At 30.6% G+C, this 14,106-nt stretch overlaps 2 protein-coding genes across 10 annotated transcripts; one reads left to right on the top strand and one right to left on the bottom strand.

The window, feature by feature from the left end:
• Nucleotides 1-170: 170 nt before the first annotated feature.
• On the bottom strand, nucleotides 171-8,533 carry LOC127066771 (SEC14-like protein 2). 6 transcript variants are annotated; one of them, XM_051000894.1, is made up of 11 exons: nucleotides 5,367-5,634; nucleotides 5,068-5,171; nucleotides 3,265-3,334; nucleotides 2,134-2,177; nucleotides 1,870-1,987; nucleotides 1,583-1,792; nucleotides 1,353-1,433; nucleotides 1,071-1,270; nucleotides 837-982; nucleotides 629-780; nucleotides 171-559 (listed from the first exon to the last, which is right to left on the bottom strand). In XM_051000894.1, exons 2-11 carry the CDS (start codon nucleotides 5,116-5,118, stop codon nucleotides 453-455), a joined length of 1,179 nt encoding a protein of 392 aa, XP_050856851.1. In that variant the 5' UTR covers nucleotides 5,119-5,171; nucleotides 5,367-5,634; the 3' UTR covers nucleotides 171-452. The 6 variants fall into 6 exon arrangements, with proteins under 6 accessions (XP_050856851.1, XP_050856850.1, XP_050856849.1 ...); XM_051000893.1 differs by having other exon boundaries at nucleotides 5,068-5,204; nucleotides 5,367-5,633; XM_051000892.1 differs by having other exon boundaries at nucleotides 5,068-5,180; nucleotides 5,367-5,632.
• LOC127066774 (calcium release-activated calcium channel protein 1) lies at nucleotides 7,379-14,053 on the top strand. Of its 4 annotated transcripts, none has more exons than XM_051000906.1 (4): nucleotides 7,379-7,527; nucleotides 11,686-11,882; nucleotides 13,214-13,342; nucleotides 13,468-14,053. In XM_051000906.1, the coding sequence occupies exons 2-4, from the start codon at nucleotides 11,721-11,723 to the stop codon at nucleotides 13,993-13,995; spliced, it is 819 nt and encodes a 272-aa protein (XP_050856863.1). In that variant the 5' UTR covers nucleotides 7,379-7,527; nucleotides 11,686-11,720; the 3' UTR covers nucleotides 13,996-14,053. The 4 variants fall into 4 exon arrangements, with proteins under 4 accessions (XP_050856863.1, XP_050856864.1, XP_050856862.1 ...); XM_051000905.1 differs by lacking the exon at nucleotides 7,379-7,527 and adding an exon at nucleotides 8,685-8,963; XM_051000908.1 differs by lacking the exon at nucleotides 7,379-7,527 and adding an exon at nucleotides 12,935-13,008 and having other exon boundaries at nucleotides 11,810-11,882.
• The last annotated feature ends 53 nt before the right edge of the window (nucleotides 14,054-14,106 follow it).

Here is a 14,106-nt window from a genome sequence, read left to right as displayed (position 1 = left end):
TTTTTGTTTATTACTATTACTTTATAATCCTTTACTCTATAATTATTTTTCTAGTTAAAAGAATTTTCAATTTTATTGGAAAAATTCATTAAAAGGATTTCTTCAGTGATTTGTCTTATTAACTAAGTGAAATGCCATGTCAGAGGTAATTTAAAAGTTTTAAGATTAGGTAATGTTGTCACATCAACAATAATCTCGTAAAAATTATTAATGTGCAAAGTATATTTTATTTTGGAATTTATTATACAATTATAGAGTGAAAATTCTTAGCTTATAATTGATATAAAAAGTTTAAAGTGAAAATTTTTCCAATAGATAAGTCTATTATATATATAACTTTCTAAATTTGTTGATCTTAAGAATATTCTTTATTAATACAGCTGTAAGATCCCATTACCATTTATATATAACTCTATTGTTTCATTGCATGTTATTCCCATTCGCGTATTATTTTATGGCATTTGTTCTTTTAATTCTTCTGATGGTGGTAAGACGCGTATAGAATAATGAATCTTTTTACTCCTAATGAGACTATAAGTATTATCAAAGACGACAGAATCTAAACAAAAGAAAATAAATATGAATATATAATATGATAGCATATAAAATTTTAATAACAATGACTCACATGTAGCTGGTTTATCACAGGTTACAATGCCTATTTCATTTAATTTATGTGCAGCTATTTTTGTAATAGGTACGATTTCAGTTTTCATACCTGACGTATCCTCTTTCAAAATACCAAATTTAATATCATAATCTTCCGTGCGAAAGTCCCAACTGTAACAATTATATTATTCCATTCTACGTTAAATATATTTTTGTAAAATGTATACCTTAAAAGAGATCCCTCTTCTGATGTAGTCAAACAAAGCTCTAATTTATCTCCTTTACGAATAGTGACAGTAGTATAGTCCGTAGATTTATCATTTTCCGTTTTGTCCACGTACATTTCCTTTGGTATTTTTCCACCTTGACAAATCTAAAAGAATGTACGTAAATATTAATTATAAAAGAATCTAAGAGCGCATAATCAATAGTAAAGAGAATATTAACGCTATTATATTTACCTTTGTTACGAGTTTTGGATTCCCATCGGGATCTTTTAAAGTGCCTCCGAAATGAGCAGGTATTTGATCAGCTGGAACTAGTTTCAATACCGCAGGCTTCCATTTCATTGGATCTGCTTTGAAAATTTGTATCTTCGATAATGTATACTCGTTCAAAAATCTTTTTGCGACGGAAAAGGCAAAAGAGAACATTTTCGGGGCTGCGAAAACAATAATTTCATATGGATAAAAGTTAATGTTGATTTTAATAATTTTAAATGTTGATAACTTTAGTTGACGTACCGTTAATAATGTAACACATTTTTAAAATTTCTGGATAATTTGCTTCGTACATTTGAATTGCGCTAATGACAACTTCACCGGCTGAAAAATAACAATTTTTTCTGTTTCGATCATCGATATGCATATTTAAAAGACTTTTTTGACATTGGTATAATTTAAAGGAAGTGCTACAGTAAAATGTAGGCTTTTATTTTTCATAGATAGTTCACGGTTTTACCTGAATGCTTTACCTGGCCTCCACAAGTATTGCTTCAGATTGAATCCTTCCATATCGTAGATGACGGTTACTTTTCCAGCAAGTGGACCATGCTTCTTTACTTGTTCGTTGCATATCCTTAAATAATATTCCAAATATTTTATCAAACTCTTTATAATGTCTCTTCGTGTAACTACGTGAAGAGTTCCATATATATCAAATCCGGCGAAAGGTATAACAACAACTAGAAAAGAATACATTTGAAATATATAATGAGGATAATAATGTTCTATTTATAGAAAGATTCATGTAGCATTATACCTGGTGCATTTTCTTTATCGAATCCAGATAAACCATGTGGCAGGTAATTTTTGATAAGTTCCGGTTCATCCCATTCTTCTATCTTGTCAACTTCCCATTGCTTTCGCCATTGCATTGACTTAACAGAAATAAGGACAATTTTTGTTTTCTGTACTTGTTTTATGTACTTGTTTCCCCCAGTTTTTTTTTTAGGCACAGAAAAACAGATGTCTTTAATTAATCATGCAAATCTCTTTTATATCGACGTTTTTATTTCGTACTCACGTTCCTCAGCATTTTCTCGGCCGCCGTGATGTTCCAGCTTCTCGCTAGAAATTTATAAAGACTTTATAAAAAAAAAAGAACGATGGATAGTTCCATAAAAGCTCTTCATTGAGAGATTTTAATTAATTGTTTAATTTATTTATTATTATCTTTTTTATTTAAAACGAGAAAGAGAAAGAGAGAGCATTAAAATATATTTAGTAAATAAATCATTCAAATAAATGAAGTAAAACATCACAAAGTTTGCGAACGCAACGCGTTTCATTTCTTTTCCTATTCGTAATACATGTAATCTACATATAGAGTTTTTTTATTAATATTTCTAAAGTCCAACAAGCTTTTTTTTGAATTTATTAACTCTTCTGTTTCTTTATGATTTCTTATCACTTCGAAAAGAAAATCTTTATATCTTTACTTTAAAGATCCAGCGTTTGATATATTCTACATGAATTTAGTCAAATAAAATTATTAACTGTTACTAAATCGTAACTATTCTTGACTGATAAATAGAAAATGCGAGATATTTCATCAACGATTTCTAAAATCGCGATACGATAAGATATTTCGATATTCATCCGTAATGAGTTAATATCAATTGTAACGAATTCCAGAGTTCTTTATCGTCGAAGAAAGGCGCTTTGTTTTCATTTCAAATAAAAAAAATATTTATTATGCGGAACAGACGAATATGAATTATGGTGACAACGTTGAAATCGAGTTTCTAACTAATAATAAAGTCTTCCAACGAAATTAGTTAAATTTGAAATTTTTATTTGAGCGTGAACGCGATCTCACGATTAGAAAGGAAGAAATAACAATGATGAAAGCAAAAGTCTAGTGCTTTAAAAAATTATGAGCCACAAACATGGCGATAGTTTGCTAAATGACCGATTATTACGCAGCACATTCCATTGCTATAATAAGCGAGCCCGAGTAAAATATCTTCTTTTAGTGCTCTCTTTTCGATATCACCCAACGTCATTAAAACGAACCGATCGAAACTCGGTTTTAACGAGCAAATATAAGTATTCCGTCTTCTATATCTTATTGGTATTATTCGAAACAATCGTTGATTCAATTTTCTTATCGACGATTTGACAATTAATCAATGAATAAATATTCTTTCCCTACCTCGTAACCAACGAAGAAGGAAATGATCATCGTGATGGGGTTGCAGAATATCAGCAACGGTTCGTCTAAACTAAAACACATTATTCAATTAAATATTGTATCGATCTAATCAATTTATTTATAATATTGATAGAATTTTTCTATGAGCAAAAAACATGTAACAATTTAAATAATTATTCTTCAAACGATTTAAGTAATTTAATTAAAAGAATAGTATTTTTTCTTTCTTCTTTTTTTTAATCTGTATTATTTAGATATGACGTTTTGAATTCTTCAATTAAAAGAGCATGCACAGTATTCTTGTTGTGATAATCTAATAAAAATCTTATTTTTAATTTACATATTTCCCTTACTCTGTCCTTTCTCCTAATTACGTAAAGTTATTACGTAATTAATACGTTTTTATACAATTGTTATTTTAGAATTAAAAAAAAAAACATCTATTTACAATAATCTATTAAAAAAAAATAATTAATATAGTAAATGACTAGGTAATATTTTTCTACTGTACAAAGTTCATTTTTTCTGGTATTATTATAAATTATATAGTAAGAATTATATTGATAAGTTTTTATTTTCTTGCGTTTTGTTTAATCATAAAAAGTGACAATGACGTTTTACATAAGTATTCTTGTTTTTACAAGCCTATATATCTGTAATTAATATCATATAAGTAATTCACAGAAAATTGTTGTAATAAAGATACAAACTACGGAAAAACATTAACAGGAAACGATCATGAAGAAAAATATTTTATTATGATCGATTTAGAGAAATGATTCGTGACCAAGTGAAATCTTTTCGTCTTCCTGTAAATTTCCACCGTTTTACATCGAATAAAAGTGGCCACTTTTATATACTTGTAGAAAGAAATCTTTTTAAAGCCAATGCGGAGAACGTACGAAACGAAGATTTAATCGCCATAACGAAACGCTTTCTACACGGCACCTATTTTTCTTTGTAATCGCGTTCAACTACCATTTTCATTTTGCTTACAATTAACACTTTTAATGATTTTAAATACAGATGTACTAAATTACAGATCAAAAGTGTTCTAATTGTTAATGTATGTTAAGTTGAAAGAGAACGATCAAAATATCATCTTTGCATAAAATGTTTTAAGAGAATGTCCCAGATTTTTTGTCGATATTGCTCATGAATCTTATTCTTTTCTCTCTCTTTTTCTCTCTTCCTCTCTTTTTATGCGGTCAGTACAGACGAGAAAGTATATACAAAGAATAGTATTTTTCTTACGATTGTGAAACTACGAACTAATACATTCTTTTACGAAAATATATTCTTTCACGAAAGGAATAAAATATAGATCTTAAGAAATTGTATCGAAAACATAAAAACATTTAAGTAAATGTAAATCGACAAGTTTCACTGAATTTAAATTAAATGATTCTTATTTCAATATAGTATCCTTGTTCAATATGAATCTAATTAATCGTTTCCCTTGCACTTTGTAATGAATTTCTCAAGGTCTATCTGACTTACTGATCTTTTTTTTTTTTGACTCTATAATCTTTTTTACGCGCGTAAAAATAAGTTTTAAAAGAATTCGTGTAACTTTTTGCGAGTACATGTACGTCACCGATTCTACGTGATCTTCAGCTTAAAGCGTACGCTAACGGTTTCACGAAAGAGAGAGAGAAAGATAGATACATAGAGAGAGAGAGAGAGAGAGAGAGAGATGGAGAGGAAGAGAGAGAGAAAGAGATAAAAAGTAAAAGATAGAACAGAACTTTCTGCAATTTCTTTATCAATTTTAGCCTTAATAAAAAATAAACATAAGCTTACTTTCATCAAAGCGAAACGTTGATCGTCCAGTAAATTCAATGATGTAGACATTGTTATTTTTGTGCTTTAATCTTCTCAAGATGGTGACGAATCGATATCGAAATCTATAAAAACTAAATCATATTTTCTTAACTTATCTAAAAAAAAAGAAAAAAGGGAAAAAAAAACGTTTTTACGAAGTCAATAAATTATGATCAAGAAATAACAATTTACGATAGAAAATAAAATTAAAAAAAAACGAAACAAACAAACGAGGAAAATTACGAAATTTGATTTATGTATTAAGAGACGTTAATCACCTTTGCCCGTCAACCTTGTACGGATAAAAAAGATAAAGAAAAACTGTACTGGAACGCGAGTGTTGTTCGACGCGAGTCGATAGACAACTGAAAAGTAAGTGTTGCGCGTGAAAACTTAATACCCTCTTAGTAAGAAATATTCTATATAACGTTAGCTCCCTCCGGTTCTTTCGATGCCAAGCGTGGTGGGGTTTTTCTTTTCGCTATCGAAAGCTACCGTTCAATTCTAGCGTTTCTGACCAAGGTTTATAAATTACGTACATTGCTGTACAATACGTTCTTTTTTTAATTTCAGATAAAACTTGAAAATTATAAATGTATGGATCCAAAAGTTTTTTCAGTTCAATTCAAATATGTCAAAAATTGAATAATTAAAAATATCTTCTATTATATAGCGAATATTGTATAATAAATATTGTACGCAATTTTACAAAATCAAAAAATAAAGCTTTAAAATTAAAAATAGCAAGTACAATACTAAAAATAGGATGAACTTTTTGTAGCAAATATAACATAATAATTCATAAATTCACTTTGTTTATACAAATATTATCCAACTGAAATTTCCAGAACATTATTATTCAACAGAACATTATGATCATTCTATAATAGCAAGCAATTTCAATGTCACATAACAACTTTAGAACGTAAATAAATAAAAATACATAAAAGTAAAATAATACATAAGAATAAAAGTAAATAAAAGTATCAGATAAAAGAATAATTTTTGGAAATGTTTACCTTATATTCACTGCATAATGTTCACAACAGAATAAAATGCCTCGTAAATAATCGATCGATTAGATTCGAATTAGAATATTTATTGATACAGCTACAACAGTAAGTACTAACGATTCTCTATAACTGAAAGAAAATGAAAGGTTACGGTAGGTTGATATTGCATTTGTTTATTATTTCAATGATTCTATTGCAATAATCAGACCGTTTCAATCGAACTAACATTGTAATATAATAAATTACAAGAATAATAGTGTACCGTGTATTTCATCACGTCGATAATTCTAATTAATTCGTTATTAAAGATATTGGAATTATAATTTTCGTAATATCATTGTCTTCCCTTTTTCAAGTTAGTACTGCCATCTATATGAGAAACAGTGCAATCTCTCATTGAGTTAATTTTTATTATTAAAATTTATAGATCGAAAATAACAAATAAAATATTAAATAGGAATAATAAAATTAATCAAATAATCAAACATCTTTATGCTCTTTTTAGAATTTTGTATCACTTACATATATCTTTTCTATTTCAAAATAATTACATTGCCCGTCTTGAAAAACCTGATTTCCTCTCCTTTCTCCTTTAACCTCTTTCCCATCGAAATATCAATATTTTATGTTCTCAAACCCGATCGTTGTATGTATCTTTTCTTCTTTTTCTTTTTTTGTTTATTCTTCATTGTTTTCGCTTGATAAAAAGATTGATAGAAAGAACGAAAGCACAAAAATAAAGTCATCATTGTCCATTATAGTCCAATCATCTTTGACGTTTTGAGAATGAAGATTATGTTAAAACCTTAATAGAAATCTTATATGTACTTTGAAAAAAAAAAGGACAAAGACGTTCAATATTTAAAAACGTGTTTCTTAAAAATTTATTATTTATTCACGTATATAACGCATACCTGTTATGTATTTACAAAGCGGTACAATCACCTATGACCTACAGCTATAGTTCGGTACAGTTCGGTATAATTCGGTAATGTTCGGTAATCGTTGCAATCACAGCGACACCAGTATGCTTTCTCTACTTGCTCATTTTCACACCGCAAACAGCTAACTGCAAGTTAGCTTGGAGAAATGCCTGTTCAGAAAATGGTGGGGGAAATTCTTTCTCTTACTGCCTCTTACTCGTCGAACCTGCATTCTTTTCAGAATCGATATTGTTCAGCGGACATTTCTTATATACCAGCGAAACTTTTGTGGCTTGGCAGTTACGCTCATAATTTTACATTTCATCGTTCTTCGTAGTATAACAAATAAAAGAGTGAACATAAACGAGTAACATTATATATGAGGTTATATTATATATGAGTTTATTTTGAAGAATGCACCAAAATTACGATTTCGTTAATATACACACGCAACGGACTGCTACTACACTTCCAAGAGAAAGAAGATTGTGTGAAGTGGTAATGTAAGTAATTTTGTAAACAATTATTTGTATTATAATTTTTAAACAAGGACTAAAATAGTAAGAAATGTTGAAACTGTCTTGAAAACTGTCTATAAATTTGATAAGTTCTTTAGAAGATATTAGTTCATTATCGTTATGGCATGATTTGCTTTTCTTATCTTGTCAAATAACTTATACAATTATCAATTAATGTTTGGATGGACATTGAATACTAGAAAGATTTTCTAGAAAAACAAAATTATTTCATCAAGAATAATAATCAAAATTCTCTCTAGCAAATAACAAGTTAGTTTATGTAATGGTAACTTTAATTAAATCAATGAATATTGATTTAAGTAGGATGAGTCATGATATATATTTATACATCCGATATCTTGTATGAGACATCTATTATAAATCAGTATGAATATTTTGTATTATATCAAATAAGTATAATAAGATAGATATAAAATATAATTAGATAAAATTAAGCAATAAATATATTATGCAAACATGTAAGATTATTCTTTACAACGTCTGTGAAATCATGAAAGGCATTAATCGAAAAAGCAACAAAGTTAGATAGGCTCTAATTAATCTTTTGATAGAATAAGAAATGTATACTAGAATATATTTTTCAATGCTTAATATATAGCATGTAACTTCTTTCAAGGTTATATTTTTGGTGCGAAGAAGCATTAGACAATGTTTTTTTCATAGTAATAAAATACTCTTTAAATTCGTAATGCTGAATGATTTATTATCACGTTATGTTAATGTGCATTGTTTATTACTATTCGTGTAATATATAAAAATGTGTGCATGTTCATATATATACACAAACATATATATGTAAGTACTTACGTTCGTATACACATATTCAGATTTCTAAGAAGATACGAAGTTCTAACGTTCCATTACATATAACCGGATACGTATAATCATCGGCAAGCTACAGACATCTTCGCATTTCATAATTGGTCATTGTTTAGCACGAGAAAGAACGTCAAACGACAAAATCACATTGTCCGTCGCGAAACGCTTGACTCGTATATAGATTCGCCGGGTAGCACGAGTTCGTTCTACCAGTCGGCCATCTTCGTTGATATTCGGCAACGTTCGGTACACGATGCGCTCGAGCGGTTCTCTAGCCTTCAGTATGTCAACATCTGTTGTAGTAGTAAGTGGGTTGGAGTTGATTTTTTCGATTCTTTCTAAGATTACATATTTCCTTCAAAAACGATGTGAAATCTAGTAAAACTAATCGTGTTCTTTATATGCCGTTTATTTTAACAAGAATTTTATTTACATTTACACACGACGTAGCCATTCGTTCGAGTTCTGTTTTTTTTTGTATATATGTGTATACGTGGAAACGCGTGAAAGAGAGAAGCGAATTCGCGGATGCCATGAAGACACACGATTCATCGTTGGAGCCTGTGACCATTGGGTTCAAGGTATGTTTCGGTGTATATGTCATAATACCTTTTAAAGATAACCTAGTAACCTTTTTAGGCGTGTACTACTAAACTTAGTTCTGTGTCCGTGATTCTTTCTACATTTACAAACAATAATTACACAATATTTACGAGTATGATAAGACAATAATTATCCAATTTTTTCGATGTTTATTCTAACGTTTCGTCAGTTTATCCACGATAATAAAATCGTTCGTACCAATATATACTGCCCCTTGTTGATCTTTCATTTACAAGATATAGTTAGATAGTATACGCACAGCTATCGTATAACAGTCTGCCATTTCTGTTATTGAGAATAATGTAGAAATCATTTTTAACGAGTCTAATTCGTTTCTCCGAATTTGCCGATGTTTCGAAAAATAGAAAATCGATGATCCCAAGGAAGTATATATCATCACGATCGTCGACATCGATAGTAGAGCTCTTGGACCGTTTTAATCGTGATTTAATTTGGTACGCGAGCCGGTGTAAAGGATAAGTTAGGTACATTTAACGTGCTCATACACATATACACGCACCCTTTTCTCTCTCTCTCTCTCTCTCTCTCTCTCTCTCTCTCTCTCTCTCTCTCTCTCTCTCTCTCTCTCTCTCTCTCTCTCTGTCTCTGTCTCTCTTATTTTCACTTTGTATTTTTAGTGTTATTGGCAACGCTCGTATTACTAAAGACGTGTTAGTGAGCGTGTCATTGCGCGAAACTTTTCACATAAATGTGACAAAAAGAGATCGAAACGAAATGTCTTCTTCTTTTCACGTATCTCTCTTCTTTTCTCTTCCTCTCTCTCTCTCTCTCTCTCTCTCTCTCTCTCTCTCTCTCTCTGTCCCTCTCTCTTTCTCTCTCTCTCTATCTCTCTCTCTATCTCTCTCTGACACGAATCTTTCGTCCTTCTACGTTCGTCCTTGCTACATCGTACGTGTTCGTATTTACGTCGATGTTTCTCATCAGAAATAAATAAAACGAAGAACAGACGGAAAAAATTGATACTGTCCGAGTCGAGATAAATCCATCCTACGGAATTTTTCATTATGAAATATATATGTGTAGACGAACGATGTTTATATGAAAGTTAGATACCTTGAAACAATATGCATCCACTCGATGATAATCCGATATTAACGGCTTAGAATGTCATAGTATAGTAAAGACCATTAACCGCATGCATAATTTTCCTTAATATTGACAAATCGATCCGATATAATACTATTTTTATATTTTCTATTCAATAATGTAGTGATATGACCGTACATGTACTATGAAATCTGTTTGATTTAATCGAACCGATAATATAATAAAGTAACTTCCTTAATTTTATTTTAATATAATATACGTAATATGTATTGTTAAATAATAAATAATAAATAATAAAATAAATAAATATCTGTATAACAGCCTGTTGGAAACAATGCACGTATATGGAAAAAATATGTTTTAATAAACATTCACAGTGTTCGTAAAAGGAAGAGATCTTATTTTTTTTTTTCTTTTATCAGACTGTTTATAACGAAGTAATAAACGACGTAATAAAAAGTACAAAGTGCTAAAAAGCTTCGAATTTCATTAAAAAGAAAAATTTTTTTTTGATGAGTGAAAATAAACGTCATTATCGAGAAAGATCTATTGAAATTATTTACATTAGAAAATCGATTAAACGAAGACCGAGTTATTTGAACCAGTTATTATTTGTAAAAGAAACAAACCACGTATATTTATGATATTACAAGTGTTACTTAAATATTTTTTATATATTGTGACGAAAAAGACTCAATGTAGAATTTTAAAATTCTGAATGAACGTCTATTGTCAACAATTGTAATGGTTAAGCTGCATCATTCGATGTTTCAAGAACAAATCGATCGTACGTGAGATATATGGCAAACGTACGGGATAATATTATGTACAGTAGATCACAAAAATATTCAAATATCTTTTGAAATGGAATCGTTTTGTTCTTTTTTTTTTCTTACATTTGCTAAAAAAATAAAATATGAATTTTTGAATAGATACGAAGAAATTAAAATTATTACGCAAAGTATATGAGGGTAAGACAAATGAAAAAACAACAAAAGAATAAATAAAAGTAAAAAATTCTATAAAAAGAAATTGCTTTTTCATTGTAACGTAAAGTTACCGTTATATCGTAAAACTGGACGTTTCATTACGATTTAAGAGATCTTTTATATTGTTTAGAAGATTTAATATTTGATGATATTAATAACATGAGATAAGCAAATCTCTTTAGAAAAAAAGTCGACATTTTTCAATTTTCGTTTAATCTTTCACACACGTATTCCATAGAATAGACTTATTTTGTCAAATCTATTAATATATTTAGAACGAATACTTTACCGAGTCGAAAATAAAAATTCTTTAAACTCACAAAATGTCTGAATATTTTTGTGATTTACTGTATGTATAGAGTACGTACGTAACAAGGCGTGAACGTTATGCGTCTCCATTAAAGTATCAGCTGCGCGAGTCAATTGGCTGCGAACATGTGCTTTCAAGCAGAAACTTTTTAACGCTGATAAAGCGTATAATTTTCATACGTAAAAACGATCGTTACTCCCTTTTTTTTTAATTTTGTTTTATTAATTTATTTTCTTTTTTCTTTTTACTTACTTCCGTTATTGATTAATAATTAAAATATTAGAAAATAACGTTCGGAATCTTCACGTACATCACATCTCGTATTTGTTACAGCGTGGATCGAGGACGCAGAAGAATTATCGAGCCTAATGTCCGTATGGTCGACGAGCACTGGACGCAATTCAGTGTTTGGTGGCGAGAACGGAGCCGGACTCCCCTCCTCACACTTACCTATCCACGTAAACGTGGGTCATTTACACACACGAACCGCTAATGAGCATTGCTTTCACAAGAGGTTCTACGATTTTCAGGTTGGTCCAGGTTTAAATCATTATTTTCCTTTCGATGCGTTAACTCGTTCTAGACTTTTATTAGTTTTCGACATTATAAATCATTTCTTCCATATTTTATTAACCATATCGCATTATGTGAGGACCAGAGTTTGTTTTAAACGTTTATACAATTTTTCTTTATATTTATGATATCGTAATTATCGGTTATAGGAAAAGAAATGTTTCTTTTTTTTTTAATTGTTGTTGTTGTTGTTATTATTATTATTATTACTCGAAATTAAAGGTGGACATACGGAGTTATAATTAATTTTCTTGTTTTGCATTTGATTCGCACATAAAAACAAAGTATACTTTGAGATCTGTTCTAATTTGGTTATTTGGGTTAACAAATATTCGTATGGAAGCTTTAAAAAACTCGACTACCTTTCGGAGGCCTTCGTATAATCTTGATAATCGCTCATGACGTGCACGCTTTCATAATTAATACAACGTAACGAAGCGCATACGTGCTAACGTGTCTTATTTCGATGCAAATCCAATTTAACATAATATTTATCCTTTTCTTGTCGTAATTTGGATCGGTCGATCACAGAAACAAAAGGAAAGAAAGGAAAACATTTAATACATGTGTCGTCGTGGCGTTAGTAAAGTTAATCCAACATTTTTTCGATCTTCAATATCTTTTTTTTTCTATTTTAACAAAAAAGAATACCATTGAAAAATATTCTTCAATTGATATAACGCAATCTTTGACATACATAAAAAAGAGTTTAGATATCTCAAAAGTGTTGAGTTGATAAAAAGAATTCAATAGACAGAACAATTTTAAAACCAACAAAGAAGCAAGTAAAAAAAAGGTGAAAATGGTATAATGCTGGATTAATGTTCACGCACACACAAACGTTGTATCGTGTATAATAAGCGTAAAGTTCGATGTAATCTCGTTTCTCACTTCCTTTCTCATACTTTGTCTTCATTCTTGCCAGATTTCCCAGCGTTTCAATAATCCTTTTTCCTTTTAATCAATTATTTCATTAATATCTTTCGTTCTTATTGTTTCTTTCGTTCAGAATCCCTGTTGGTTTTTCTATCCTACGCGGGACTTTTGGCAAGTTCCTCGCATCGACGTTGATAACGACTTTCGGTATGTTTCTCATGCTTCTTTACGAGCCTCTTGCACTTGTCACATCGGCAAACGATACGTCTATTATCTTGATAATAGAAGTTACTCGAGCGTGAACGAGAAATACAAAATAGGAATTCTGTACCGCGACAAAAAAAATGTCACATTTTATCGCGAACGAATGAATTTTTCGTTTTCTTTTCTTCTTTCCATGTTGATTGATTAGTCGAAGATGTCGCAGTCGGGTGATGGCCTTCACACACCGGGTTATCTCTCATGGAGAAAATTGCAGCTGAGCAGAGCGAAATTGAAGGCATCCAGTAAAACCTCGGCGTTACTCTCGGGTTTCGCTATGGTATGACTAGAATGCTTTGTTTAAAATTTAGAATAATACATCATTCTTATAGTTCTTTTTATACGTAAATTAAATCATAGTTGAACGTAAACAATAAAGATTATGAAGATTATGATTGTCAACAGGTTGCTATGGTGGAGGTACAACTAAACTCTGATACAAAAGTTCCTTCGGAGATGTTAATTGCTTTCGCAGTTTGCACAACGTTACTAGTGGCTGTTCACATGCTGGCGTTGATGATATCGACGTGTATTCTACCGAATATCGAAGCGGTCTGCAACTTGCACAGCATAAGTCTCGTGCACGAATCGCCACACGAACGTCTCCATTGGTACATCGAGGTAGCATGGGCGTTCTCCACTTTACTTGGCTTACTTCTCTTTCTATTAGAGATAGCGATTCTCTGTTGGGTTAAGTTCTACGATTTTTCTCAGGTTGCCGCATGGTCGGCCTGTATAGTGTTAATACCAGTATTGATAATCTTCCTCGCTTTTGCGATACACTTTTATCGTAGTTTGGTAGCTCATAAATACGAGGTTACTGTATCCGGTATAAGAGAACTCGAATTGCTCAAAGAGCAAATTGAATCAACGGATACCGAAGGTAGAAACGGTATAAACTTATTGCAATCCGGTGTAACGCACGTTGTGTGATAATCCAGTACTTCGACTTTGAAGAAATACCATTGCAGCGTCTGTGACGCGGAAAGGATTTCAGCGATTTTTTACCACCATTCTCTCTCCCCTCATCCAATTACATTTTTT

The sequence above is a fragment of the Vespula vulgaris genome, chromosome 10 (genome assembly GCF_905475345.1).
Source record: "Vespula vulgaris chromosome 10, iyVesVulg1.1, whole genome shotgun sequence".
NCBI classification, from domain to species: Eukaryota; Metazoa; Arthropoda; class Insecta; order Hymenoptera; family Vespidae; genus Vespula; species Vespula vulgaris.
This window is presented reverse-complemented; position numbering and strand designations above follow the sequence as displayed.

Coding starts and splice junctions, on each gene's coding strand:
- LOC127066774 (XM_051000906.1), top strand. CDS start 11,721: ATGTCCGTATGGTCGACGAGCACTGGACGCAATTCAGTGTTTGGTGGC. Junction 11,883..13,213: donor AGAGGTTCTACGATTTTCAG/GTTGGTCCAGGT, acceptor TTGATTGATTAG/TCGAAGATGTCGCAGTCGGG. Junction 13,343..13,467: donor TACTCTCGGGTTTCGCTATG/GTATGACTAGAA, acceptor GATTGTCAACAG/GTTGCTATGGTGGAGGTACA.
- LOC127066771 (XM_051000894.1), bottom strand. CDS start 5,118: ATGTCTACATCATTGAATTTACTGGACGATCAACGTTTCGCTTTGATG. Junction 1,988..2,133: donor CCGAGAAAATGCTGAGGAAC/GTGAGTACGAAA, acceptor ATTTCTGTTAAG/TCAATGCAATGGCGAAAGCA. Junction 1,434..1,582: donor GCAATACTTGTGGAGGCCAG/GTAAAGCATTCA, acceptor GTTATTTTTCAG/CCGGTGAAGTTGTCATTAGC.